Here is a 27,407-nt window from a genome sequence, read left to right as displayed (position 1 = left end):
CGGGCCATGCCAGAGAAATTCTACAGGACTGGAAGGTGGTTCCCAGTGTCCACGGCAGTGCTCAGCTTGGTAATGTACTCTACGCGCTCTTTCTCCTTTTCCCACCATTCCCAAGCTCCCATTACTGTTTCTTAGGATCACTTCCCCAAACAAACTTTCTGCCTGCAAGCCATCGCCCCAGGCTTTGGTGACAGAGGCACAGGGAGGCTGAAACTACTGGACCCAGAAGTGGTTCTTAAAAGCAGTTAGAAAGGGGGACCCTTGATGACAGGGGACTGTCCCCAGGTCTCCTTTACCCTGGAGACTGTTGTCTTTCCAGACTTGATGCTTAGACCAAGTGTAAGTTTACTTCTCCTGCCCAAAGCATCATGGCCAGCGCCACCCCGCCAGGACGTGTGTATTAGTCAGGGTTCTCTAGAGGAGCAGAATCAACAGGAAGTATAATTATAAAAATTATACTTGAGGTTGGTTTACGTGACGAGAAGCTGAACAGTCCACATGGCCATCTGCAGGCTGGAGAGCTGGAAGGACCAGTAGCCACACAGTCCAAGAGGCTGACGCCCCAGAACAAGAGGGATCAATGGTGCTACCCCAGTCTGAGACGGAAGGCTTCTGGGGAATCACTGGCAGAGTCCACTTTGGAAGGGTGAAGAAGCAAGAGTCCGATATCTTCAGAGGATCTTAGCAGCAATTAAGAACCCGTTCAAGAAGAACCAAGCTTGCATCTGCTGCTGCTTCCCTGTTCTTCCAACTTTTACTCCATCCAAGCCACCATCCAATTGGTCAGTGCTGCCCACGTTTAGGGAGGGTCTCCACTTCAGTTGGCTATCCCACATGCCAATCATTTCTTGACATGCCCATAATTCTCTTGGTCCTGGGCATCTCTTAATCCAATCAAGTCAACAATTCTAATTAACCACTACAGGGTGGGAGCCTATATGTCAGTGCTTTAGATGAGGGGACAGATTCAGGACAAAGAAGTGTGATGGTGCATCCTAGCCATGGACAAGATCCATTGCTCTTACCATAGCCCTGCATCACCCAGAAACAGCTGGTCCAACAGAATGATGGATGGACTAAGTGGCCCAGCTAAGGTGGAAGCGCAAGGAAGTACACTGTAGGCTGGGGACAGTCCCTCAGGATGTGGGATGTACACTGAATCAAAGGCCACAGTATGCTGCTGTATTCCTAAGAGCTGGAATACTCACCTAGGAATCAAAAGATGGAAGTAGGATTTCCCCTCTCCCTGTCACTCTCCAGGGACCCACCTGCAGAATATCCAGTCCTATCTCCCCAACTTGAGGCTTTTGCTCAGAGCCTGAGAAGCATCACGGAGTGGTGCATCAAGAGAACAAGAGACCTCACCACTTCAGACTTTTTCAAATGACAGTAGATCCAAGGCTGGAGAGAGAGAGAGAGAGAGAGAGAGAGAGAGAGAGAGAGAGAGAGAGAGAGACTGACTCTCTCATGGGTACCTACTACAGGTGGAGGCCAATATCCAGAGACTTGGGCCCTCCTGCCTCCCATCCTACTGTCCCCCTGTGTAGGTGGACTTCCAGGTGAGGCGATCATGGTTGGACAGAAGGCAGGTGTCTCTAAAGAAGGAAAAATGCAATGGGAGGCCAAGACCATAACTGACAAGTCTTCTGGTCAGGTCCTGTGCCAGGGCAATGGTCACAAGGGCTGGTCATCTTAGGCCTGACCTTCACACATGGCCACAATCCCATCTTTGACACCACCTTCAAGAACATCTGCTGTCCTTGTTTCTATTCCAGGTGTTGCAAATGTTGACTTTTTAAATATAAATACCTAGAACATGTTACGATTTTGAGAATCCTATTTTGGCATTCCTTCACTTAAAAAATAAATCAAAAGCCAGGTGTGGTGGTGCATGCCTGTAATCCCAGAGGCTCAGGAGGCTGAGGCACAAAGATCATGTGTTCAAAGCCAACCTCAGCAATGATGAGACGTAAGCAACTCAGTGAGACCCTGTCTCTAAATAAAATACAAAATGGGGCTGGAGATGTGGCTCAGTGGTCGAGTGCCCCTTAGTTTAATATGTGCTAAAAAAAAAAAAAAAAAGAAGGAAAGAAAAAGAAATCAGGAAACAAGAGGCTTGCACATTCAAGGCCAACCTGGGCAATTGAACAAGAACCTTGCCTTGAAAATGAAATAAAAAGAGCTAAGTTTAGGTCAGCATTTGCCCAGCGAGTATGAGACCATGGGTTCAGTTACCAGCACAGCAAAAAAAAAAAAAAAAAAAAAAAGGAAGAAAGGGTGGAGGGGATGGAGGAAGGAGGGAGGGAGGGAGAGAAGGGAAGAAGAAGAAAAGGGAAGGGAATAAATACATAAATAAGATTTATTGGTTGTACCCTTTACAACCAGTGAATCAAATCTTATTGGGTATATAATTCAGTGAGTTTCACAGACACGGTTGTGTAGCCATGACCACAATCAAGATGCAGAGTATTCTCCTCACCCCAGACGCTCCCTGAAGCCCCTTTGCTTCCCAGGCTCTTCCCTCTCTTTGGCCCTGGCAACCCTGGCTCAGGAGTTGGTCCTGAAGTTGTCCCTCTCCAGGTGCCACGATGGGGTCCCAGCGTCCACAGCCTTCTTTCCCTTAGCACAGTGCACTTGAGGACAGTCCAGCTGCAGTATGTGTCAGTACTCCGTTCCCTTATCACTGAGCAGCATCAGGTGGCATGATGTACTACCGCAATTTGGTAGCTTCAAAGCAGAGAAATTTATTCTTTTGGTTCTGGAAGCCAGAAGTTCAAAATCCAAGTATCAGCATGTGGTGCTCTCTGCAGAGGCTCCAGGGGAAGTTCTTAGCTGCTGGTGGGTCCGGGTGTCCCTCACTTCAGCCATCTTCACATAGCCTTCTCCTCTTGTCCTCTGTGTGTCTTTCAAGGACATTTGCCATTGGATTCAAGATCCACCCAGATAATCCAGGATAAGCTCAAGATCCTTAGGAATGGCTGAAGACCCTCTTCCCATCAAAGGGGTCATTCAGTTATTGGATATAAGTGCAGAGGGGGTTCAACCCATGGCATATGGACAAGCTGCCGCTTGTTTATTAATGGTTGGTGGCCATTAGGCTGGTTCCCAACCTGGGGACATTATAAATATAGCTGCAATAAACACCACTGGACTTTGCATGGGCCCATGTTTTCATTTCTCTTGGAGTGGGATTAGGAGGTCAGTTTTTCACTTTGTAACCCATAAAGAAGATGCTTCCAAGCAGAGTGGCCTGTCCCTCTCTGTCCACGTGAGTGGCCTGCCCTACTTTCAGGCAAGCTCAGGTCCAGTGCTCCTGCCCTGCTGTCCCTGCTCCCTGCCTTCTCACTCCTTGATCCAGAGCTGAGCATATTTACATCAGTGGGCTTTTAGAGCGGAAGGTCCTGAGAGGGGGACGGGGACAGAATCTCATTTCCCAGGGCCCACTTCCTTGAGCCCTAGCCTTAGATATGGGAGTTTATTTTTTTCTGTCACAGCCCTGACTTGTGAGTCCTTGGTGGCCTTGACAAGTAACAGATAGATGGATGTCATGGGCCACATCCTGTGTCCACCACTTTGCTGGTCCAGGCAGGCTGATGGGAGATTAAAAAAAAAATAATAAAAATAAGTGAAAATCAAGGCACACACTCATTGAGATGCAGCTTTATAATCAACCTGTGACTTGATTATCTTGAAAGTAAATGAACAATCAATATTGCCAATCTCTGCAGTTCTCCAGGAGGGACATGGAACTGCAGCTCAGCCGGACTTGTGTTTGACTACACATGTCCCCTCCGCCCCCGCACCCCCACCCCCGCCTTCCCTCCCTTGGTTCAAAGGAATCTTCTGGTTAATGTCAATGTTTGCTTTTGAACTTTTATTTATTTGTTCATTATTTGCTTCTACTTGTCCTTGCCCTGTGTGAGAACAACCAGATGCAGGGCTCTCCTACTTGGGCTCCTCTGGAATTGGTGAGACCCTGCACACCTGTGTGACCATGGAACACTGACTTATCTCCCACTGACTGGGACACCTTCAAGCCCCCGGAGATGAAGGAGCCGAAGCCATTGCTTAGAAAAATGGCTTCCGGTGACCTCACCTGTTCCCCAAGGAGGCTGCCTCCTAGCCAGCCAGCTCTTGCTGGGGCCAATGAACCCCATACAGTCTTCACTTCCTGGTCCCACTATTGACTCAGGGGCTCTTTACATTCTATGCCCTTGACCTTCTATCTCTATCGCCAGCAGTAATTCAGTTTGTCACCATACTGGGTATAGTTGGAGGCTCCACTCTACCTTCCAAGTTCAACCCCTCCACTGAAGCGCCCCCGCCTTCCACCACCTGGGTGAAATTCTTAGATGTTTTGCAAGAACTCAAAATCCTAACTGGCTTCCCTTGAGCAGAGCATCTGTAAAGCAGAGACAGAGAGAACTTCCAGTTCAACGTAATATTCTCTGCTCCTGGGGGGAAGCTTCCTGAATTCTGTGAGCTTAATTCACCATGTAGAATTAAGATGTTCCTGGGGGAAGCTGAAAACAGGGAGCATTCACCTGCTTCCAGAGAATTCAGAAGGTTGTGGAGACGGAGTGGACTCCCCTCACCTCCTCCACTGAGCGGCCGATTTCAGAGGGGTGACATGTCAGGTGGAGTCCCAAGGACAGAGTGGGACTGCTTCCCACCCAGCTGCAGAGCTGAGTTGCCACATGTCCAGATCCAACCTAGCAGTGAGTGCTCACTGGATGTGAGAACTTGACATTTCCCATTTCAGCTTTGTTCATTAACAACCTCAGCGAGGCCCATCTCATTCATTATCCTCCTTTTGCCAACGAGGACACTGACATTTGGAGAAATAAAGTAAGCGCTCAAGCCCACAGAGCTAACGTGGAGAGATGAAGCCTGAATCCGACCCCTCCAGTTGGTGGGAAGTCCTTCTCATTTCCTTTCATGCGTAACAGACGCTTCTTTGCAAAAGCTACCAAAGTGATTTTTACAACTCCATATTCTTGACTGACAAGACTCGGTTCACTGTTTTATAGGCTCTTCTCTCTGTGTTGTGCTCCTGGTCTTGGGTGATTGCCATTACTTCTAGATGCTTCTGTCACTGCAGCATCCCAGGGTAAGCTGTTCTTCAAAAGCTTCTGAATTCAATAAGACAGGAACCTGGGTTGTCAAGGTAGATTGACACACCACCCCAGAAACAACTAGTCCTCCACTTGGCAAATACTTATTGAGCACCTACCATGTGCCAGACACCGTGCTAACGTCTGCAGACACAACAGGGAGCCAAACAAAGTCCCCAGGAACTTTCATGCTGGCGGGAGAAGAGAGGAGCATCATGGAACATCAGGTGGCAACAAATGCTATGGGGAAAGGCCAAGCATGCCGCAGACACAGGGCACAGCAGATGCCCAGGCCCTGTGCTGAGAGCTGGGCCAGTGTATCTGGGCCCAGTGACCCTGGGCAGAGGGTGGACGGTGAGCTGAGGAGTAGGAAGGCAGAGGGTGAGGGGCCTGGGGAGGGCTCTGTGAGTGCCAGGGAAGTCCCCGTGCTAAGCCACAGACTCCCTCTGGCTGCTGCAGGACCACCAACAAGAGAGCAAGGGAGGGGGAGGGGCAGTCAGAAAGCTCCTGCCACCCCCTGAGAGCACTCAAGGCCGCTTGGCCCACTGCAGTGGAGGGGAGGGGAGAGGTGGTCAGAGTTGGATGTGCTTCCAAGGCGCCATGGACTGGCTTCACTGGGGGTCGCTGTGGGCTGCCTGTTCCAGACCTGGCTGTCAAAGCCTCCGTCAGTCTCCCTCCCTCTCTCTCAGCTTCCCTACCCCCACCCCATGTGGCGGGTGGCTGTGCTCACCACAGGCCCCAGAGTGGCAGGGCCCACTGACTGTGCCCTGAAACCTCTGATCAGAACAAACCTCTCCTTTTTAGAAGTCGATCACCACAGGTAGCTTTTTAGGGTCACAGAAAGCTGACCAAGGTTTTCCCCTGAGAAACGGGAGGCACCATCTACCCAACTGGCTAAGGTGAGCAGCTTGGGCCAGAGGACAGCGATGAGCACCTGCTGTAGGAGGAAGCGGGGGCGGGGGGGGGGGGGAGGGGTGGCTGTGACCCTCCAGCTGCCGGGTAGCGCCCACATCTACAGTCCTGGAGTTCAGGCCAGGAGTCTGGGCGGGGAGCAGGAATGTGGGAGTCATGTCCATGTGGATGGTGCTTCCATAGATGACAACAGGGTGGTGGCCGCTGGTGGTGGGAGAGAGGGGCGAGGGGACTTTGTTTTTAGAATATGATACTTAACATTTTCTGTTAAGTGACTGGAACACTGGCCAAGAGTGCGTGAAGAGCAAAGCGCAGGCACGTTGGCGTCACCATGGACAAGCAGGAGGACTGGTAGGTGCCACAGTGCTGGTGGCCTAGTTTTTCTTCCTCAACATGTATAATCAATATAAGGATCTCTTAAGAGATTGAAAGCACCATGTTAAGGCATATGAAGTACTTTCTATTTTCAGAGTATCTAGGAAGAAAAGAAATCCACAACCCCTGGTTTGGTTAGCTGGATGCAGGGCGCTTTATTATAGCGTTGCCTTGAAGTCCTGCAAGTCCTGGGGTTTTCACCCACTTCTGGACAGCAGACTGCTCCCTCTTCTTTTATTTTTATTTTTTTCAATTTTTATTTGTTATTTTTAGTTATATATGACAGCATAATGTATTTGGACATATCATAATACATGGAGAATAACTTCCCAATTTTGTGCTTGTACATTAATCGTTAAACTGGCCGTGAATTCATATAACATAGGAAAGATATACTGATTCATTCGCTTTTCCTGTTCCCATCCCTAATCCCTTCCCTTCATTCCCCTTTGTCTAATCCAATGAACTTCAGTTTTTCCCTCCCATTGCCCCCCCCAATTGTGAATTAGCTTCCACACATCAGGGAGAACATTCAGCCCTTAGTTTTGGGGGATTGGCTTATTTCACTTAGCATGATAGTCTCTACTTCCATCCATTTACCTATTGAAAATGCCATAACTTCATTCTTCATTATAGCTGAGTAATATTCCATTGTGTGTGCATACCACATTTTCTTTATCCATTCATCTGTTGAAGGGCATCTAGGTTGGTTCCATATTTTGGCTATTGTGAATTGATCTGCTATAAACACTATGTGGCTAAGTCACTATAGTATGCTGATTTTAAGTCCTTTGGGCATATGCAGAGGAGTGGGATAACTAGGTTGAATGGTTGTTCCATTCCAGGTTTTCTGAGGAACCTCCATACTGCTTTCCCAAGTGGTTGCACCAATTTTCAGTCCCACCAGCAATGTATGAGTGTACCTTTTTCTCCATATCCTCATCAAAATTTTGTTGTTGCCTGTATTCTTGATAATGACCATTCTGACTGGAGTGAGATGAAATCTTAGTGTAGTTGATAATTTGCATTTCTCTAATTGCTAGAAGTGTTTAACATTGTTTTTATATTTCTTGACTGATTGTATTTCTTCCTCTGTGAAGTGCCCATTCAGTTCCTTAGCCCATTTATTGATTTATGCCCTCATTTTTAATCTTTTCATTTGACTTCCTGGATGCTGCACCTTCTGGATACTGTTTCCCAGTCTGTTGTGCCAGCCCCTCTGGCCTCCTTAACATTGGACAGTCCCAAGACAAAGTATCATATTTTAGAAACAGACTCTTTGATGCTATTGAAACATTTTCTGAGGTTTGCAGTGTGCGGCTGTGTTGTGCTGTGTGTGGTGTGCATGTGTTTTCCAACTCTCTCCACCTTGGTAAGAGGAGCGAACACCTCAGTTCTTTTCTGGCCCTTCACGTTTCTGGATTTTGCTTCTGTCACCTTGCGTCTGCAACCTGACTTGAAGAGGGCGCTTGTGTATCTCTTGGCTCCCCTGTCACAGTGAGGGGCAGAACATGTGTCCTTCCAGAAACCAGGCTGCCGGCAAGTTCCTCTGCAGAGCCAGCCAGGGTGTGGGTGGCTGCCTGTGAAATCTCAGTTCAGACGCAGTTCATCTAGGTTTTTGTGATGTTAGTCTTTGAATTTGGAGAATTGTCCTGTTAGTAAGGGAACCCAATTAAAACAAGGTTTTTTGTTTTTTAAAAATATTTTTAAAATTCAAGAATTGTTCAGAGCTGGTTAACTCTTGGGTGCAAGTTGCGTTCTGGATGCTAAAAGGCTCTGGGGCTCATGACACAAGGCTGTGTCACGTAGACAGGCACCTTAACAGCCCTGCAAAAAGAACCTGACTGAATCTGAAACAGGGTGATCTGGTCTGAGGCCTTCCCCAGGTTAAAGAAAAACTCCACGCTTAACTAAGGGTCAGGCGAATTTCAAGATTGCTGTTTGTTAGGTGACTTGGAAAATAATGATATTAATTAGAAACAACTACCTTAAGAGCACAAAGAAGCTCTGTACTGTCAGTCACTCCTATCTCTGGCTGGGGATCACTGGCCCTTTGCTGTTCTAAGTGGGGCTCTGGGCCAGCAGCAATGGTGTCACTGGGGAACTTGTTGGAAACCAGTCACACTGGCCACTCGCTAGAGCTGTGTCCTCACACCCTCCCCTGGGGGTTCCTCTGCACTACAGTTGCTTTAAACAGACACTGGGGTCGGGAAGGGGACTCCTCCCTCCATGGTGTCATGACTGTGGCTTTTTATCATCCACAGGTGTTCCCAAGGGTCTGTCCCACTGACTTCACCCTGAGACCTATGCTTGTTCTAACTTGGAGTCTAGTGGGCATCTCAACATTAACATACCTAAATGAGCTCTTCATTTCCTCCCCCAGTTTTCCCTGTTTTACTTATTGGCAGAGGTCATTCCTTCACCAGACCAATAGACGACAATGACACTGCTGTGTGGGCTTCCTCAGCTCATCTGTGAGTTCTCGCCTCCCCTCAGAGTTCTCTAAGGAGGGGTTCCCCAACAGGAGCAAGCCTTTGGGGGATATGAGTAGACCAGTCACAGCCAGCCGCGTCAGTGTTGGTGGTCTTTCCCGGATGGGCCTGTCCACTCCCTTATCTCTCCATCTGTGTGGCTCACAGTGCTCACTCTGCCCCATGAATGTTGTCCCCAGGTGGTAGTTACCTCAAGGTGGCTGAAACAGATCCAAAGACAGACAACTGGGACAAGTGCCAATTACTCAACCACCTTCTGATTGAGATGTGTGCACAGCATTCCTGATGCAAAACAATGTATTCATAAAAGATGTTTTTATATGGAACATTACTCAATAGTTCTAGAACGTGGATTCTCACACACATGTAGCCCTACATGCTGCTAAGGTCCTTTGATAATCAGGTTTCATCTCTGGGCCTTTCTTAACTGTACATTCATATAGTATTTTGTCTCTCTCCCCTAGACGGCCCGTGATGGCTATATCAGCAGTGCCTGGCTGTGGTAAGTTGGATTAACTACCTCAGCAAAGAGTTATTAATAGGACACAGATGGCAAGGCCAGGAATACTCATGGAAGGTCCTTCCACAACGTACAACAGCAGAATCCAAAAGGGAAAGAAACTGGAATTGGGACTGTCCCCTTCTTTCAGCTTCATTCTTCAGGAAGTTTCTCCTGGAGTCCTCCTCATATGCCAAAACAAGGCCAACTGGATCTGTTTGTTCCCTGCCCAGGCACTGGCAGAACCTGGCAGGAAGCTGCTCAGTGGCCCTGGGACTACCAGCAGTAGAGTAGGGGAAGAACACAGGCCTGGTTCTGAGAGGTGATCCTGCAGAAGGGACATTTCCAGGGAAGGCTGGAGAGGTGGGCAAGGTTTTGATCATGTGTCTCCGGACCCAGTATTCTTTTCAAAAGCTGCCCTGCACATTGGCTCAAAGGAATTGAAGAGCAAGAATTTTTTCATATAAAGCACTTAGCACATACAAAAGGATTTATCATAGTCTGTTGCATGTGGTTCTCCACAGCAGCTGCTGACATCTGTCCTCCATCCTGGCAACCTTGGCTTCCTGTTGGGGTAATCTCTTCCTCCACAGACTGAAAATCCAGGTCTCTTACAGCAGAATCCAGAGAGCTCTGTGGTTCCTTTTTAAGTAACTTCTGAATGTACAAAAAGGACAGGCAAGTGAGCCAGGCTCACATGACCAGCTGTTCTTACCCACAAACCTGAATCCTGAGGGTGACTAAAGAAGGAATGTATCCCAGCTCCCTGAACAGGCTGCGCACCAGGATTGAGTGTCAGTAACAGCTATCGTGCTGAAGGTGAACATTTAATAATCTCTGGGGTACTACATGCGAAACAACTGCATCACTGTTTTCTGGAAAGAACAAGCAAAAATCAGCAAAAAATCCATCACTGAGCACTAAATCCATGCTGATTCTGAAGACCCAAACCAGAGGGACCTCTGAGCCTTAAGGCAGTTGAAGCAGAAATCTGGATTTTGTGGCTAAAGTAGACATGCAGGCCCAGGCCAGAACACAGCTAAGGGCTCTTTGTGTGACCTTATCTAATAACTGGACTTTCTTTTTTTTTAACATTTATTTTTTAGTTGGACACAATATCTTTATTTATTTTTATGTGGTGCTGAGGATCGAACCCAGGGCCTCACACAAGCTAGGCAAGCGCTCTACTGCTGAGCCACAACCCCAACCCTGGATTTCCTTTCTTTCTTTTTATACAAAAGCTCTTTAGGGTCTTTAATCATTTCTCAGGATGAAAAGCAACCCTGAGGCCAATGAGTCTGATAACTGGATTTTCCCCACTTAAAAATGAGCAATTAGTGGAGAATGCAGCAGAAGCTATTCATATGATAAACCAATGGCAGACTGGTATTTTTTCTACTTGAGGGCAAAGCTATTATTCCATACTCTGGTCCTCTGAATTCTGTTCTGATCTTTCTAAAGCCAATGAGTTCCAGAAACAAGGTCTTGTCTGAAGCTACAATTGGCTATTGATCAATTTATGGCTGAAGATTCGGTACCTTCACTTAGGAAAGGGACAGTGTTCTGAGGTGTCCAAGATCACTCTCCCTAGTGTTGTGCAAAGTTTACCTGCAGACTAAGAACACTAGAAGAGTCAGCATACTATAAACAAAAAACATGGCAACAGGGCAGCACTTCTGAGTTTACAAAACATGCTTTAATCCACCATCACAGGTTATTCAGCTTCTCTAGGCCTGATTTTCTCATCTGTGAAATCTGAAGGTTGAACTAGACTGGCCTCTACTAAAGTGCCTTTGGAACACACAACTGTTCAGAGTCTCTTGATAACCCCAAGTCCTCAGCTCCTTAGAGTTCTGATGGGAGAAAACTTGTGTGGCACTCAAGAGGGCAACTCTGGACCATATGGGTCCAAATCTGAAGGCTTGGCACTAAATTTCACATATAACACTACATGTCCCTAGCTTGTCTCATCTCTAAAATTAGGCACAATATCTCATAGGGCTGTAGTGATTGAAAATGGCTATTAAACACCATATACAAGGTCACCGATATGAGTTTTCCCTCAATCTTGCTTCTTCCCTGCCCCTCAGTCCAAGTTCACTTATCATCTTAGCTAACTATTGAGAAATGCTAGTAGGACCTAAAATGAATGAAATCCAAATATCATCAAGTAACTAGCAGATTTTTAGAAATTGCTCCATTTCACTGTCTGGAGACAGGGTCTTTAGAAAGTAATTTAGATTGGTTGGGCAATGTAGCTCAGTGGCTGAGTGCTTGCCTAGCGCAAGGCCCTAGGTTCCATACACGGTGTGGCCAAAGAAAAGGGGCGGGAAGCCAGGTGTGGTGGTGGCAGGCCTGTAAATCATTACTTTGAAAGCGAAGGTAGGTGGGCTGCAGGTTGAAGGGCAACAAGGCGAGACCTTGTTGCAAAATAAAACTTAGAGAAGTTAAACCACTTTGTCATGTGAAGGTAGAGAAAGGGGCTACCTGCAAATCAGGAAGAGGCCCCTCACCAGAACCGGACTGTGCTGGCAGCTGAATTAATATATGCCTTAGTAAGAAAATTTAAGAAATATCTAAACCCTAGCTGGGCTTACAGCCTGAAGCATTACCAAACATTTAAACATCCCTACTTGTCTTAACCAGTTCTCGTCTTTTGCACTAGATTAATGTTAGGCATGGATATCTGTGCTTTCAGGTGAACAGCTACACATTCCACTATCCTGCAGCTGAAGTTCTTACTAAAGACCACAATTTGCACCTTAGAAATTTATTAGACACTAGTATATTCCTAGCTCCTAAGAGCTCTGCTTGCTAGGATTACCAGTAACAAAAGCCTGACATCAGTGATAACACTGATCAACAGTCTTCAAAGTCACAATTATTCTTTCCTCCTAAAACTTTTTATTATGTAATATAAGTATCTGAACTTAAGTTGGGAAAGATTAAGGAGAACAACACAGAGGAGGGCAGCCTTGCACAGAGAAGTTCTAGGAAAACAGAAAAGCCATCAGCCAGCTCCCAGGGCCCCTGCAGGAATGAATGAGCCATGTCTTAACTCTCTTATATGACGCAGGTGGGCTGTTTCCACATTGGCACTTGGACTAAGTAGATAGTAGCAACTCTTCTCTGTCCAGCACCAGCAGAAAGGATCCAATAGGCAAAGGAGCGAGAAACAAGTGACCTGCACACTGGCATGAACAGAATGAGGGCAGTGGAGCAGAGGAGGTGGAGAGCAGGAACTGCGCTCACGTGCCAGATGCTCGCACTGTACCATGTTAGAGGTCCACCTCCCAGATCAAAGTCTTCTGCAAACCCAACACTTATAAATAACCTATTTGCATTTAGTATGAATGCTTCTTGCCATTAAACCCTTATTTTCTCTACACCAGAGACTACTTACCTCTACTTTCAATAAACCAAAAATTAGTCATGACTTCCACATACACAAGGATTACAGCTCTGAACTCTTTATTTAACACTCATATAGGAAAATAGGCGACCTTATCCTTAAGGTCATCTTAAGATCTGGACAGGGCTTGGGTCTTCCCACTATCTGGGCCTTGAGCTTCAGGCTCTAGCCCTGGCCTGAGTCTGAACTCCTCATTTGTTTATAACCTGCAAATTTCATCTCTCCTTTGGCTGTTTCCTAGTACTAATTCTTTTAGGGTTTCTTTTTAGTGTACCTTTTTTTTTTTTTAAAGGGGAGACTTCCTTCTGTGAGCACTCACTTTACTAGATGTAGAAACCTTGCCTCCTGCATCCTCAAAGCCAGTGACCATATTAGTGGTTCAACGACAGACAATATATTTAATATAACTTTGAAAAGACTGCTCAAAAAGTGATGATATACTATTTAAAGCAAGAATTACAATATTGTTATTAATTATAAACCAAATGACCCACACTGTCAGTAGCAACTTTTAGAGGCCTCACAACTCAAGTTCAAACTAAATTATTATTCAAGTCATTATTTTAAAAGCAAGATGTGTTTAACAAAACTCCTTACAGTGTTTCTTTGGGAAGGGAGATAAGAACTGAACTTGTTATGACTTAAACATTATAAAATTTCTTTCTTCAAATTTCTGTCTCCATGTTAAACCAAGAATACTTTGTCGCTACTTCTTGGAGTCCCACCTGCAAAGGCAAAAACCACTGAGTGTTCTTTGGAATACCAGACCAAATGATAATCCCATGCTGGAAAAGCAAGTTGTTGCTACTTGTGATGCTTCAAGTTCACTGATATTAGCTTTTAAATGATCCTGAATGGGAGGTACATCTTGTTTCTCCATAAAAATCACCTTTCTTTAAAGTACTAGTTAAAAACATTGAAAAAGGAATTGATTTGGCACAATTATCACTTTGATGTGATGTAGAGGACAAGGTAAGATTGTAAATACACAAACTAATAGAGAATTTAATTTTATCTTTATGAAGTTTTCTGAAATCAAAGACGATAATACATGCATCAGGCACATCCAACAGAAGACTTTTACAATGGTTTACATTTCCTTTTTATTTATTCCTTGAAACTGCCCGTATTGCAGGTTTTTCATGGATGAAATATGGAACTGAGCAGATTCTTTTTTTCTACAAAATTATGGTATAAACTTGCTCAATTTTCTATCTTATTGCTAATAAACCTTACAGGCGCACAGTTTGTAAAATAAACCCCTTAAGGACTGAATGTGTAGAGCATGCTGCAAGGTACAAGAAATAAGCTAAAAATGAGCGTATAAACCTACATCTGGACCAACACAGTACTGATTGCTGGCAAACATTTACCACGACACAGGGAAAAATTAATAAAGGAAATACAGTTCAGTCCTGAAAGGGTTAAATAGAAACCCTAATATATTATTGTTTCTAACCATCCATCCCATATTACAGTGCTTGAAAACAAAGTCAAAAGTCTGGCACAGAAAATTACACACATTTGTTCAGTACTCATCAGAAACACAGCTGCTTTTGAAATCAAAGTTAACTTGGTTAATAATTGAATAGCAATTATTAAGGCACCCCCGCCCCAATGGATTTTCTGGCTTACATGACTAGTTAGGTTAATTCCCAAAAATGACACTGGGAATTTTCTGCGAGCACACAGATGGTACCGGTTTCATTAAAAATAACAGCAAAAAACCTAACCAATTATGATGGCCAGTAAGTCTATGTTGTAAGAGTGACAAATATTTCACTAATTAATTCTATGTGAGGTGCAGTTAGTTGCCATGGTTTCAGAAAAGTCAGCAGCAAGTTAAATATTGTACTAGTGTTTGATTCTGAATTCATTCAAAAATATAAAGGGCATTTTACATTTAAAGTCATTAGCTTGCCTTCCGAATCTATGTGATAAATTTGATGCAACTAATAAAAATGTGCGGGGTCACAGACTCAGTTTCTATGCATATTTTGAGAAACTGCACAGAAAAACAGGAGCATAAAGATTCATTTCTAAACCAAAAATTCAAAAACATCAAAACACTACACTCTAACTGAAGCATTCACCACTCAAGGAGAGTCTTTATGAGGGTAAATGACCAGCATCTCTTAACAATGCCACCATTAGGGAAGGGACACATTGTACTGTAACTGGAGGACAGGGCTGACATAAACTGTGTACTGAAAATGATTCACCAATCCACGAGAAGGATTTTAAAAAGCAGCTGACAAAAGATACTGATGAACAACAAGCTATAACAGATGTATCGTTTTACTCCTTAGTCTGTGGTATGAAATGGCATAAAATGCGGGGGGGGGGGGATGCCAATAATAAGTACATTCTTGGACTTTAAAAAAACAGTGAAAGGATTTTCAGTCTAATATTTTCATTATCTTATTAAAAGACACAAAAGAACAGCAATAAGAGATAAACATTAAAATAAGCATAAGTTCATTTTAATAAAGCCATGAACTTGGAAAATTATTTTGAGCTGCAAAGCTGGGTAAGGGATAGTTTGTTCTTCAAAAACCATCTCATTTGTTATTGGTTAATTTAGTTTGATTTCTTAACTAGAAACCAAATTTAGAAAGTGGAAGAAACTTGTGGCCCACTAAAAGTAAAGCAGCACTGAAAACACTTCCCACTCTGAACAAAAGCACTGTATAATGACCACGTCTGTGACTAGACAGAGAGAATAAACTCTACCCAGAAACAAGCAACTCTGCAAGAAAAAGCTAGTGAGCAGTTACAACAAAGAAAGATAAGGCCACAATGAGTTCTGCCATTCATCACTGAAACAGACAGACAGTGTGAGGCAGGATTCGCTTAGGAGTGAGTGAGTGAGTTGAGCAGATTTGAAGAAGAAAGGCTATATATAAAATCATGCAGCCTGGGGTGATTAAGAAGGCTTGCAGTAAGAGAAAACCGCAGTAACTTTGATTTAACCACCTCACATGTTTTACAAATGACTTTCCCCTTGAAAATTGAGGAAAAGGCAATTTAAAGATGTCGGAAATATTATTTACAGTGGCATAGTTGAAGCAAAGGAGTGATGAAGATAACAAAGCTGAAAGAAAATGCTAAGAAATGATTTTTTTAAAGTCTATTAATGGAAACTTTGAAAATAGCCCAGGACACCAGAAAGACACTGGAAATGCTGTAGGAAGTTACAGTTTTGCATTCATAAGGTACTTGTGGCTCCTGTTTTACGGGACAGTAAAAGCTTACCACAATCTAGAGGTAGTTTTTACTCTAAGAAGGATGATTGTATAACTAGACGGTGTCCCAGGACATTATACATGTGGTTCCTCTACTAAATGTAACCCGAGGAGTCTGCTGTAATTCCAAAGAAATGGAACAAAGGCAAACGAAGATGCAGGAATGGAAGCAATATAAACTGGCAAGGTTAGCATGCAAGGCTGACACAGCCCTGAATGCAAGCAAATCTTAACTGAAAGGAAAAGAAATGTTTTCTGAGTAAGAGACATTTGTGGAGACACTCGATATAGAGTAAGAGAAAACAGAAAAAGGGAGACAGAAAAAAGGAAAACATAAGTTACATTTGCATTTTCATAAACTTACAACTATCTGTTTCTAAGGTATGTCTTCCAGCTATTTTAGTTGATCATCTAATAAAAGCATCTTATGTTTTAAGATTACAATGATATTCTTGCCTAGGCTACCAAAAAAAAAAAAAAAGTAATAATAAAACATTTGCTGAGATTTTCCTCATTCTACCATAGGGCACCATCTACCACTTGGTAGTAAATACTTCTCATGATATTTTTTTGTCATTTGCCAACAAGGTAGCAAACACCCTGCTGAATTAAATCACTGGGAACATTCTGAGTTCAAAATAAAACGTTTAACTTACACATAATACAAGTTATGTACAAGATCAGGAGGGGGTAACCTGAACAAACCCTGGAACACAGATGTGTGGATGTACGGGAAAGGGGGAGAAAACACTTCAAATACCAACATGTTCTGCGCCATTAACTCAGTAATGACTAAATGGCCACACTGAATTCCATGTAAATGTTAGAACCTCTTGGATTACCACTATAAATACATTTTTTTTTAAAAAAAGGAAAATACAGAAATAACTACCAACAGTGTCTGAGAATAGAGACTAAGTTAACATACATTGCATGTATTGCAGGCAAGGCAGAGGCATTTTCTTTTAAAGCTTTTGCACAGACTTCATATAATCTTAAAAAAAAAAAATGCAGGCCTTTACAAGATATGACTTGCTGAAATCAAAACATTTCCACCTCATGAAAAGTCATAAGATTTCAGCTTAAAAAAAAAAAGTTCCAGCCTTAGACCAAAAGAACCTGGAAGAGTGTGTTAATTAAACAAGTGGTCAGGCTTGGAACCTGAATGTACTTTAGAGCAAAAGCTCAAAGGGGGTGGGGAAAACAACCTATTTGGTAACAAGGTATACTATATACTGTGATATAAAAAAAGGTATGGTGAAAATGTACCTTTTACTAAAGCTTATACAAGTTCCTTGGTCCATAAAAACTATGTTAGATTTGTGCCTTCTAGTTTGCTTAATGTTTATTCCAGCCACATTATCTATTTCTTGCCCATTTAAACAAAACCAAACAAAACCAACCAACCAAACAACAGCAACAAGAACAACAAAAAACAGCTGAAAAACTTGATTTCCAACAGTCTGTACATACTGATGTTTTTCTGTTTTACTGTGGCTTCTGCATTTCAACTCAGCACTTGCAGGTAATGGGTTTTTTAATGGTATCACCTGGTATGAAGTTTTCCCAAGAAACCACAAAAGATTGTTCATTTTTTTCTTTCCTTTTTTTTTTCTTTTTTTGTCAACTTTTTGCCACACTCAAGTCAGTTTAAGTCCTAGCAAAAAGACGGTAGTTAGGACACCACTGTTGCTGTAGATGATGTGACACTGGTTGAATTTGTGCTGGCATTTGTGTAACTCCCCTCGCTGTTTGTGTTTGATTCGTTCGGGGGCACTTGGCTTGAATTGGCTCGAAGGATTGCTCCAGCTGCACTGCAGTGTGGCCGTGGCCCTGGTTCTGGTGTGTAGGTAAAGGTAAGGCTGGTGGAATAAATGATTCCATCATTACGGACCAAAGTTACTGGAACCTGAACTGGCTGCCGGACCCATCTCCAACCTTCTCGGAATGCAGAAATGTCTGGAACAACACAGAGCATGCTCTCTCCACATCTGAGAAGGAAAAATAAATCACTTAAAAGCACTTTTAATAGCAGTAAAACATTTTAGAAATGAAACAACATTGTTTAATAAAGTACAATGGATGTCAGAAAATAACTCATGTTTCCCACCCCTGACAACCTCTGATGATGTACCTGTACATAGTTTCAGCTTCTACATCCCCAAACCACACTCGTAAATTTGGAGTGAAATTCTGTCCTGTGAGTTCAAGCATTGCTACGTCCCCGCCGCCATTCAACTGCAATTTACAGAAAATCATTTTTCATTAAAGTACACAAATTAGGTTCTCATTCATTTTTCAGCATCTATAAAATGTTTATTTTAAAAGGTTTGATCATAAAGCTAGCTAAAAATATCTCAAGATAACATATAAGTTGATTTAAATTTCTTTGCATGCATGTTGCTCCTATTTTTCTTTTCTTCCTTTCTCTTTTTTTTTGATAATGGGGATTGAACCCAGGGGCACTTTTCCATCAAGCTATGTCTCCAGCCCCTTTTATTTTTTGAAACAGGTTCTTGCTAGGTTGCTGAGGCCAGCCTCAAACTTCGTGTTCCTCCTGCCTCAGTTTCCCAAGTGGCTGGGATTTCAGGCATATGCCACCATGCCTGACCTTATTTTCACTTTTATTGCAACAAATAATGTGTAACAAAACCCCCAGATTGCAAAATTAAAAAAAAAAAAATCAGAATTACTGTGAAATAAACGATGCCAAGCTATAGCTGAAAACAGCTGCAAAACGTTAAGTTATGTTGTGACTAAGTGGTCTCACCTGAAGACTTTCTACGACAGGCACAGGGGTGACTGGGGCAAGGACAGGGCCCATTCCCTCATAAAATGTATACTCTGCCTTATCTGTGCTAATGATTGTCCAGGAAGCTCCATCATTTATCATTTCTTTATTTGGTTCTTTCGGGCATGGAGTGGCCTTATGGAGAAAGAATGTTCAGAAACTGAGTTTTATATATAATACAGCATATTAAAAACTTCCAACAACATTTGCAGAGTGTTTATAGTTTTTACAGAGTGTCATTAAACAAGGATAACTCAAGTATATTGCTTTGTCAGCACATTTTATATATTCACATATTCATATTATATGTTCAACAGAATATTAATATGAAAACCAAACAGCCATTTTTGTTATAAAATATTTCAGTGATATATTAAATAACTAATAATACGTTTCAGTACATTCCTTTTTTTTTTAATATTTATTTTTTAGTTTTCGGCGGACACAACATCTTTGTTTGTATGTGGTGCTGAGGATCGAACCCAGGCCGCACGCATGCCAGGCTAGCGCGCTACCACTTGAGCCACATCCCCAGCCCTCAGTACATCCCTTAATAGTTCACATTACTGGTACAATTTCATTAATGCAAGATCAGTTTCTGAGATGCAAAATAGATGCTTAAAATTCTTAAGGGCCCTCTAAGACACTGACACCATGGGAGCCCGTTATGTTTAGAGGACAGCTTGAAGCTGATGCATTTTCAGCAGAAGAAACCAAGATCAGGACTGGCGACCTCCTACTCCTGCCATAATACACCTAGACAGGAGACCCAGGTCACTCATTAGTGTGTGTGACCATCTCTCTGGAATGGGAATTTACAAAGGAATTTACATGAAACTGTAACCGTACTATTAAATCACATGCCTTTCTCATAATGTTCTTGTGAAACCTGAGTTTGATGCAGCTAAAAATTAGCTTTTGAATCATGTCGTCATTACTATCTTGGGAGATCCCAATGTAAATCTGATGAAAATTTGAACCCTCTTTCAGAAAAATGTTTTCCCTTTACAATGTGTGTACATGATTTCAGAAGATTCTCTAAACACATGGAAATCTATTTCTAGATATTACAAGGGGGCTCTCTGTTCCCCTAAAGCCCCTGAAACATTTTACAGTTTCAAGTTTCTCCCTGAGGTAGAATCACAGGAATGTCTGGGGACCCTTGGATCTGAGATAAATATCTGAATACAGTTTCATGTATTTGGATATAGTTAAAAACAAATTAGAATTTCATGTTTCTGTAAACTGCTAATCCATTTATACATTTCATTTATTTATTGTGCTGGGGATCTAACCCAGCGCCCTGAGTTACATCCCCCAGCCCTACTTGCATATTTTAGATTTCAGCAGTAATTTTAAGACATACCTGAAACTGGATTATTCTTTCTTGAGAAAGGCACAAGTACATTCTTTCTGTATCCTTCAGGTAAAATGCACATTTATGGAGTTGTGACACAGGATCATCTGCATCCAGTAATGCTGTCTGTTTATCAACTTTCCTAATTATCTATATTTCAACAATGAAAAAATAAAAGGTCATCCACACATGAAAAGAGTTATCATTTTATAGAGTGTCAAGAATACACAGAACATTTATTATTAAATGTCCTTATCTACACAAAGAAACATAAGGCTAGGAATAAAAAAATAATCCTTTAAGATGGCAGGCGTGTCAGAATGTGGAAATTGTTACTCTCTTCCATGAAAATCTAAAAAAAAAAAAAAAAAAAACCAAACCCCCCAAAAAAAAAAAACAGAGCAGACCACTTGTTTTCTAGATAAACATTAATACACATATAAATCATCTCATGTTCTTGTGAAAAATACAGGTTCTAATGAGGCATGGCTCATGTGGGGCCTGATACTCAACATTTCTAACAAATTCCCAGGTGATGTTGATGCTTCTGGTCGGTGGACCAGCTAGTTCTGATGATATTCCCAATAATATACAAATATTACAATGATGAAGGAGAAAATCCTTAGATGGCTACTGTGGGTGTGCTAGTCAGTGCAGACATTTTATATCCATTACCCAATTGTTTACATACTTAATAGAAAGTAAACTAAAATAGTTTTTGCAAAAAATGGGCTAAGAGAGGGAAGGTAAACTGCTCAAAATTCTCAGATTGGTAGCTAAAGGATCAGAACATGATCCCAGAGTTGGCTATCTTATCTTTTCCTACTATACTCTATACTCTGATAGTCCACAAAACACATATGGTTAGCTGATACTAACAGACCTTAATGACACTTAACACATAGAAGGAAATCATTAAATAAATGGAGATGAGGGTAGTAAAACTGCTTTTAATTTCCTTTCCCCTTTTTATTGGTCAATCCCAACAGCTATAAACTATTTCTCATCTTAAAATTAAGAGTAAAAAAATCCCTCTCTGGAGTGCATATCCCTGTCCCTCCATCTTACTAACTGTTGTTTCTCTTTTCCCTTGAGAGCATAAGGCCTCTTCTCCACTGTCCCATCTCTTGTAATCTCTCCGGTCTTGTCCCAAAGATTTCCTTACAACTGCTCATGAAGGCCACTGAGGATTTCCAGACAGATGACCTCATGGCATTTCTCCTTCATTATCTTACTTCACTTTCTTGGAGGCATATGGCAGAGACATTCTCCTCTGGGAGCCACAAGGGCTCTCACCAACCTGTAGGGTATGCAGTGCTGAGTCCTGACTTCTCCTTTAATAATCTATACTCTATGCAATGTAGAGTCTGACTACTCTCACCTCTAGATCTCTAGGCCTATTCTCTCTCCTGCACTAACTTCTATATTTAACTACCTAATCAATATACTGTTTTTTAAACAAAGGAAATATATTCTCTCACAGTTCTTGAGGCCAGAAGTTCAAGAGTCCAAGATCACCTATTCAACATTTCTATCTTATGATGTCCAATATATGCAACTAAAGTTTAACATAGCAAAAGCAGGATTTTGACTTTCCTAAACTGATCCTTTCTCAACTCAACAATTCAATAAATGACTTCTGCTGCCACATCCTTATCGCTTTCCCCACACAGTAATCAGAACTATCCTTCTGGACATAGATAGGCCATCATCCTGTTTAAAAACACTCCAGTGGCCTTCTATCATAAGAAAGTAAGATATTGTCCTTTACCTTAGACAGAGAGGGACCCTAAAGATCTTCCCAAGCTAACTTTGCAGCTTCATTTCCTGCCCTCGCACCTGCCTCTCTTTGCTCTGGCTACATAGGTCCTCACACATTCCTGTCTCAATTTCTGCTGGACTCATTCTGTTCCATGAACTCTCTAAGCCCTGTCCAATCCTCCACCTCTTTATCTCACTTTTTAAAAAATTACCTTCACACAGTTTTATTTATTTTCTCTTCTAATTTTTATGTGGTCCTGGGGATTGAACCCAGTGCCTCATGTGTGCTAGGTGAGCGCTCTACCACTGAGCTACAGCCCCAGCCTCACAGTTTCTTTAAATCGACTTAGGAAAATGTCATCTTTCCTCTCCCCTCCCAGATCTGATAAGCATAAAACTTATTACAAAAATAACGAATACTGAAATATATACATTAATCTACCATAAGTCTCTGAAATGTCACCAACTCTCCTTCACCCTGTAACCCAAAGGTAAAATGGCCAAATTATTTTTCTAATCCTTGTGTCCTCAAATATACCCTTCATCACTAGCTAAAGTCTCGTTTGTGGGAAAGGCTTTAATCTGTATAGTAGAACACTTACATACTTTCTTGAGGGGAGGACAATTTTGTCCTTTCAACCTCAAACTCAAGGAAGACAGTGGTCCTGCCCTGCAACAGTACCAAAAACTTAACATTCAGCATACAGTTCTTTCTTTACAGAACAGGTCCAAGGGTGAATGAAGCGTTACTTCCTCCTCTTTCCTCCTTAGTGCTGTCCTCCTTATCTCTTGCCACCCACGCCAGGTGGCCCGGCATGCATCTTGCCTCCCAAACTTCCTTTCCTCTTCCCTTTCTGGCTGGGCGGGAGCCTCCAAGACCTTGCGGGTTCCCTTTCCTCTTGCCCTTCTGGCTCATTTTTTCTCCTTTTGGCAGCCTCCTCCTGGTCCTCTTCTCTCATCTGCTTGCTGCTGGCTCTCATTATATCCAGCTGAGGCTTTTTGCTACTCATGACTCCAAGTAGCTCCAACTGGTTCTTTCTCTCGGCTCTGAAGTCCCCAAAAAGGGGCTAAAACTTCCTCTTCTTGCCTGAACCCCGGGAAGCCAACTCCTTGGGGAGGTGAGCGCCCCACAGAGGTGGTGGAGATCTTGGCCACCTGCATAGCGCAGCCCAGGTCCTCCTTACTCTGGTGTCTGGTAGGGTGCATACCAGCCGCACTGAGCAGCTGCATCTTGTGCGCACCGGCCAGATTACGCAGCCGGTTCAGCTTGTTCTTGGCCACGCATTCCTTCTTGGCCTGAATTCGCTTGGCGAACTGGTCTTCTAGGGGGTTGGCGCCACTGGGAACCTCGATCAGCCATTCCTTGGTGTCATCCTGGGCGCACTTGTAGCCCCAGCGTGGCTCCCGCCACTAGCCGCTCACCTAGTCCCACACCAGATTGTTTTTCTTCTCAGGATGGATGCCCTTAAGGTGTGTGAACTGCTGCCAGCGTGTGGCTTCTCATGCGGCAGGCACATGGTAGGCTCCAGTAGCCAAGCCACCAGTACCTCTTCCATGTGCTCTGTGGGCAGCTGCCACAGCTGGTTGATGAGCAGTTGTGTATTGTCCTGTGCCAAGGCCCGAAGCTCGGCTTCTGGCGTGGGTCCCACCTGCTGCAGCACTGGGCGTGTGTGTGTGTGTGTGTGTGTGTGTGTGTGTGTGTATGTGTGTGTTCCAGTTGAAAGCCAGCAGGTTACCCAGGTCAAATTCCAGCTCCAGATCCTTGTGTACTATGGTGCGTTGCAGCTTCTCTGCCTCTTCCTGCTCCGCCTTTGCCAGCAGCGCCTCCACTTCTGGCTCCAGGTCGGTCCCCTAGCTCTGAGGTTAATAATTCAAGTCACTTCTCCTCTTTATCTCATTTTAATTGGCCTTTTTATCACTACATAAATGTTTAAAGATATTTTCTGTCTAGCTTCCTACCAGAATGTAAGCTCCACAAGGAGAGGAATTGTCCTGTTTGCTGCTGTTATTTCCAGCCTCTCGGCAGTGCCAGGCACACTTCAGAAGGTGCTCAGGACTGTGTGGAAAATGCATGTGCATATGCACCTACGATGTAATGCTCTGTATCCTTACAGCAACTACTCCCCGACAACTGTGAGGACTGAATTAATCAATGTGGTGCTCACAGTGCTGCTACTAATATTGTGCAATGTTACTGATTTCACTACTTCATTCATGCCTCAGTGACATTCAGAGATCATCCTACTTCAGCTAAGCCACAACTGTAGACAGCTCTAATCTTTAGTTAGGGTTCCTCATGTCTACACATTTTTAGCTCTGCATTATTTTTAGTCAAAATATTTGTCATTCTACCAAAAGTAATTTTTAAGTTAAAAGAGAGACTACATTTTCAGTGATTATAGCTTCTAAGATAGTCGAAGACTAATTAACTCAAGCACAATGTTTTAATTCAATGTTCAAGGGCTACATTTAAATTTAATGAGGTTTGGATTTTAGAGAAATTACTGATTTTAAAAATGATGTAAATCTCAAGCTTCCCAGAAGTCTTGGAATTACTTAACATCTTAACCAGTTAACTCTACAACTGGAATCTGTGTGCCTGTTATTTCAATACTGGCTAGTAATAGTACCCACACTAACCACACTTGGTATGTTTTCATTTCCCTCAACAGTACTTCAGACCTAGACACTTATGAATGACTTTATTCTCACCAATAAAGAAGCCAAAGATGGCATTAAAAATTTACCCTGATAATGTTTTTAACTATTAAGAGAAAGAAATTTTGAGAAAAAAGGGAGTACAAACTTATTACAACTCAGATATGTGTGTGGTGAATTGTACATTCATTGTACATCGGGGGCTGCTTGAGTAACAGGCCCTTTCCTCTAAGCAAGCTGGTTTTGTACATTTTGTTGGTGCAATCACTATATTTCAGAGACTAAGAGAATACAGCCCTCAGAACAGAAGATTATTTTATTCATTTTCCTAATACTGTACCTGCCCAGTAAACACTGGCTGGTTCTATGTTATTGGACTGCTCATCCAAATGGAGTGATGTGCATTCTAAACCACACAAAGAGCAAAGACTACTAGTGTGACTTCAACACATCAACACCTAAGGAATAGAACAAATCTTAGTTGTTCCTGCCCCTGGAGTATCTGACATACTGATGAGTTTGTACAATTAAGGGGTTAATAGTTAGTTTCTCGTTAGTTGACTTGACCTGCATACACAATCTGTTTTGAGAGCACACTAAAACACCAGGATTTTCACTAGGACACTTATTCCACCAAAATTTGGTCAGGGAAGAACAGTGTTTCCAAGCAAAGCTCTCCAATGAAGCTAACATTTTAGGAAGTATCAAGAACAACTTTCAGGACTGGGGTTGTGGCTCAATGGCAGAGCACTCACCTTGCATGTGCAAGGGTTCAATCCTCAGCATCATATAAAAATAATAAATAAAACAAAGGTACTGTGTCCAACTATAACTAAAAAAATAAATATTTAAAAAAACCTTTCAGATAATAAGGTAGGATTAACGACTTCCTTCTCTTTTGGGAGAGGTACTGGAGTTTGAATCCCCAGGGAAGCTGTACCAGTGAGCTATATCCCCTGTCCTTTTTATTTGTTTTATTTGTTGAGACAGGGTCTCACTAATTTGCTGAGGCTGGCCTCTAACTTGTGATAGTCCTGCTTTGATGTTCTGAATCACTGGGATTATAGGCATGCAACCCCACACCTGCTGAGGATAATTTTTTTAAGAGCATATAAGAGCTAAAGAATGTTTGTATCTGTTGGAAACTGCACATAGTAGAGATCAAACTGCATATCAAGAGGTATAGGAAGTAGTGTACTAACTAACCCCTACCTATGATTCTGAGGAAAGGAGTCAGAATTTCTCAATTATAGAACTTCTAGAAGGGCATGTATCAGTATGTTAATGATGGTGCTGCAACTTTTTTTCTAATAAATCCCTTAATTTTTTATTATAACTTTGAATATAAAAATTCAATTAATGATGATTTTCAAGCAAGGAAGACTGCTTCTACTTTGCATGAAACTTTAAGTGAAAACACTTAAGATTTGGGTCTGTCTTCTAGATGGTCCACATGTAAGCTGTTGCAGATCAGAGGTATAAGCCTCTGAACTTGAGCTCCTCTAGTATAAGCAAATGAACGTCATCTCTGGAATAGGGTAACACCCAATAAACTAGAAGAAAAGAGTTGAACAATTGTTGAGTTTTTTTTTTTTTGTTTGCTTCTTTCTTTTCATTTTTTACACCTGTTCTTCCCTAACTTTACAATTTTTGTTATAATTTGTTGCAACTTCAATGCTTTATAGATTAACTGTATTATAATTCAATTAATCTGTAATAAGCTAATATTTTAGCTTATTATATCGAATGGGAAATAAGTCCTCTTGTATAGCCATGAAATAGAAAAATAAAACAAAAAATAGATAAATAAATTATGCATTTATTCAGAGATCTGCAGACCCATCTGCTTCTGCTGAAATCAAGCCCCAGAAAACAGAAGCCAATGAAATATAAAGCACGATAAAGAACAGTATTACTGAATACTCTTCCACTTGCCTAACACCCTCAATCTGATCTGGTACAAACTTATCCCTGTCACCTTAGTATAACTGAATCATATTCTTTGAGAAAAGGAAGAGAGTTGAAAGGGACTTTTGTTTTCATTTTACTAAGAAAAATAATTTTATAGTTTCAAGATGCTCTAGCAAACAAAAGACCCCAATTCTTATGCTTTTTCCCCCCAAAGAAATACCAAATTTTATTTATTTTTAACAAATCTATATTGTTAGACAGTAAGCTAATGAAAATAAGTTTATATTTTGAAAGGAATAAGAATTTCTATGCTTTTGAAAACTTTGATCCCATAGCAAAATAAAACAAATGCCACAAAAAAAAAAAAAAAAAAAAAAGAGTAACAGTGTATATGCATTAGTAAGGAATAAAAAAATACTGTAACTTATAGTGCCCTCTATCGACACGTTCAGATACACAACCAAAAGGAAACTGCCACAAACTTTGTTAGGAGGAGCCTAACAGGAGGTCATTAAGAATGCACTTGTAGCTGGGCATGGTGGCGCATACCTGTACTCCCACTGACCCCAGAAATCGAGGCAGGAGAAATCTTAAGTCTGAGGTTAACACAGCAACTTAATGAGGCCCTAAGCAATTTAACAAGACCCTGTTTCAAAGTGAAAAAATAAAAAGGGCTGGGGATGAAGCTCAGTAGTAAAATACTTCTGGGTTCAGTCCCCAGTATCAAAACAAAAAACAAAACAAAACACTTGTAGTAATAGGCTAGTCTTTAAACCATTTCAGAAATAAGGTAGGGTGCTGGGCAAGGTGGCATACACCTGTAATCCCAACAGCTTGGGAGGCTGAGGCAGGAGGATCATGAGTTCAAAGTCAGTCTCAC

General features: G+C 42.3%; 1 protein-coding gene and 1 pseudogene across 5 annotated transcripts in view; both read right to left on the bottom strand.

Annotated features, from left to right (window-relative positions):
- Positions 1-13,801: 13,801 nt before the first annotated feature.
- Positions 13,802-27,407, bottom strand: part of Rbpj (recombination signal binding protein for immunoglobulin kappa J region) — a 196,263-nt gene continuing 182,657 nt past the window's right edge. For 4 of the 5 annotated variants that reach the window (XM_076863862.1, XM_076863863.2, XM_076863864.1 and 1 more), the window contains 4 exons: positions 20,207-20,347; positions 18,820-18,975; positions 18,184-18,287; positions 13,802-18,040 (listed from right to left, as the gene is read on the bottom strand). In XM_076863862.1, coding sequence (XP_076719977.1) covers positions 17,725-18,040; positions 18,184-18,287; positions 18,820-18,975; positions 20,207-20,347 — 717 coding nt within the window. In that variant the 3' untranslated portion in view covers positions 13,802-17,724. The remainder of the gene's footprint in view (positions 18,041-18,183; positions 18,288-18,819; positions 18,976-20,206; positions 20,348-27,407) is intronic. The other variant, XM_076863866.1, reaches the window with a different exon arrangement.
- Positions 20,337-24,031, bottom strand: LOC143406372 (ribosome biogenesis regulatory protein homolog; annotated as a pseudogene).

This window comes from Callospermophilus lateralis, chromosome 8 (genome assembly GCF_048772815.1).
Source record: "Callospermophilus lateralis isolate mCalLat2 chromosome 8, mCalLat2.hap1, whole genome shotgun sequence".
Lineage (NCBI taxonomy): Eukaryota > Metazoa > Chordata > Mammalia > Rodentia > Sciuridae > Callospermophilus > Callospermophilus lateralis.
Note: the sequence above shows the minus strand (reverse complement) of the source record. Positions and strands in the feature narration are given on the sequence as shown.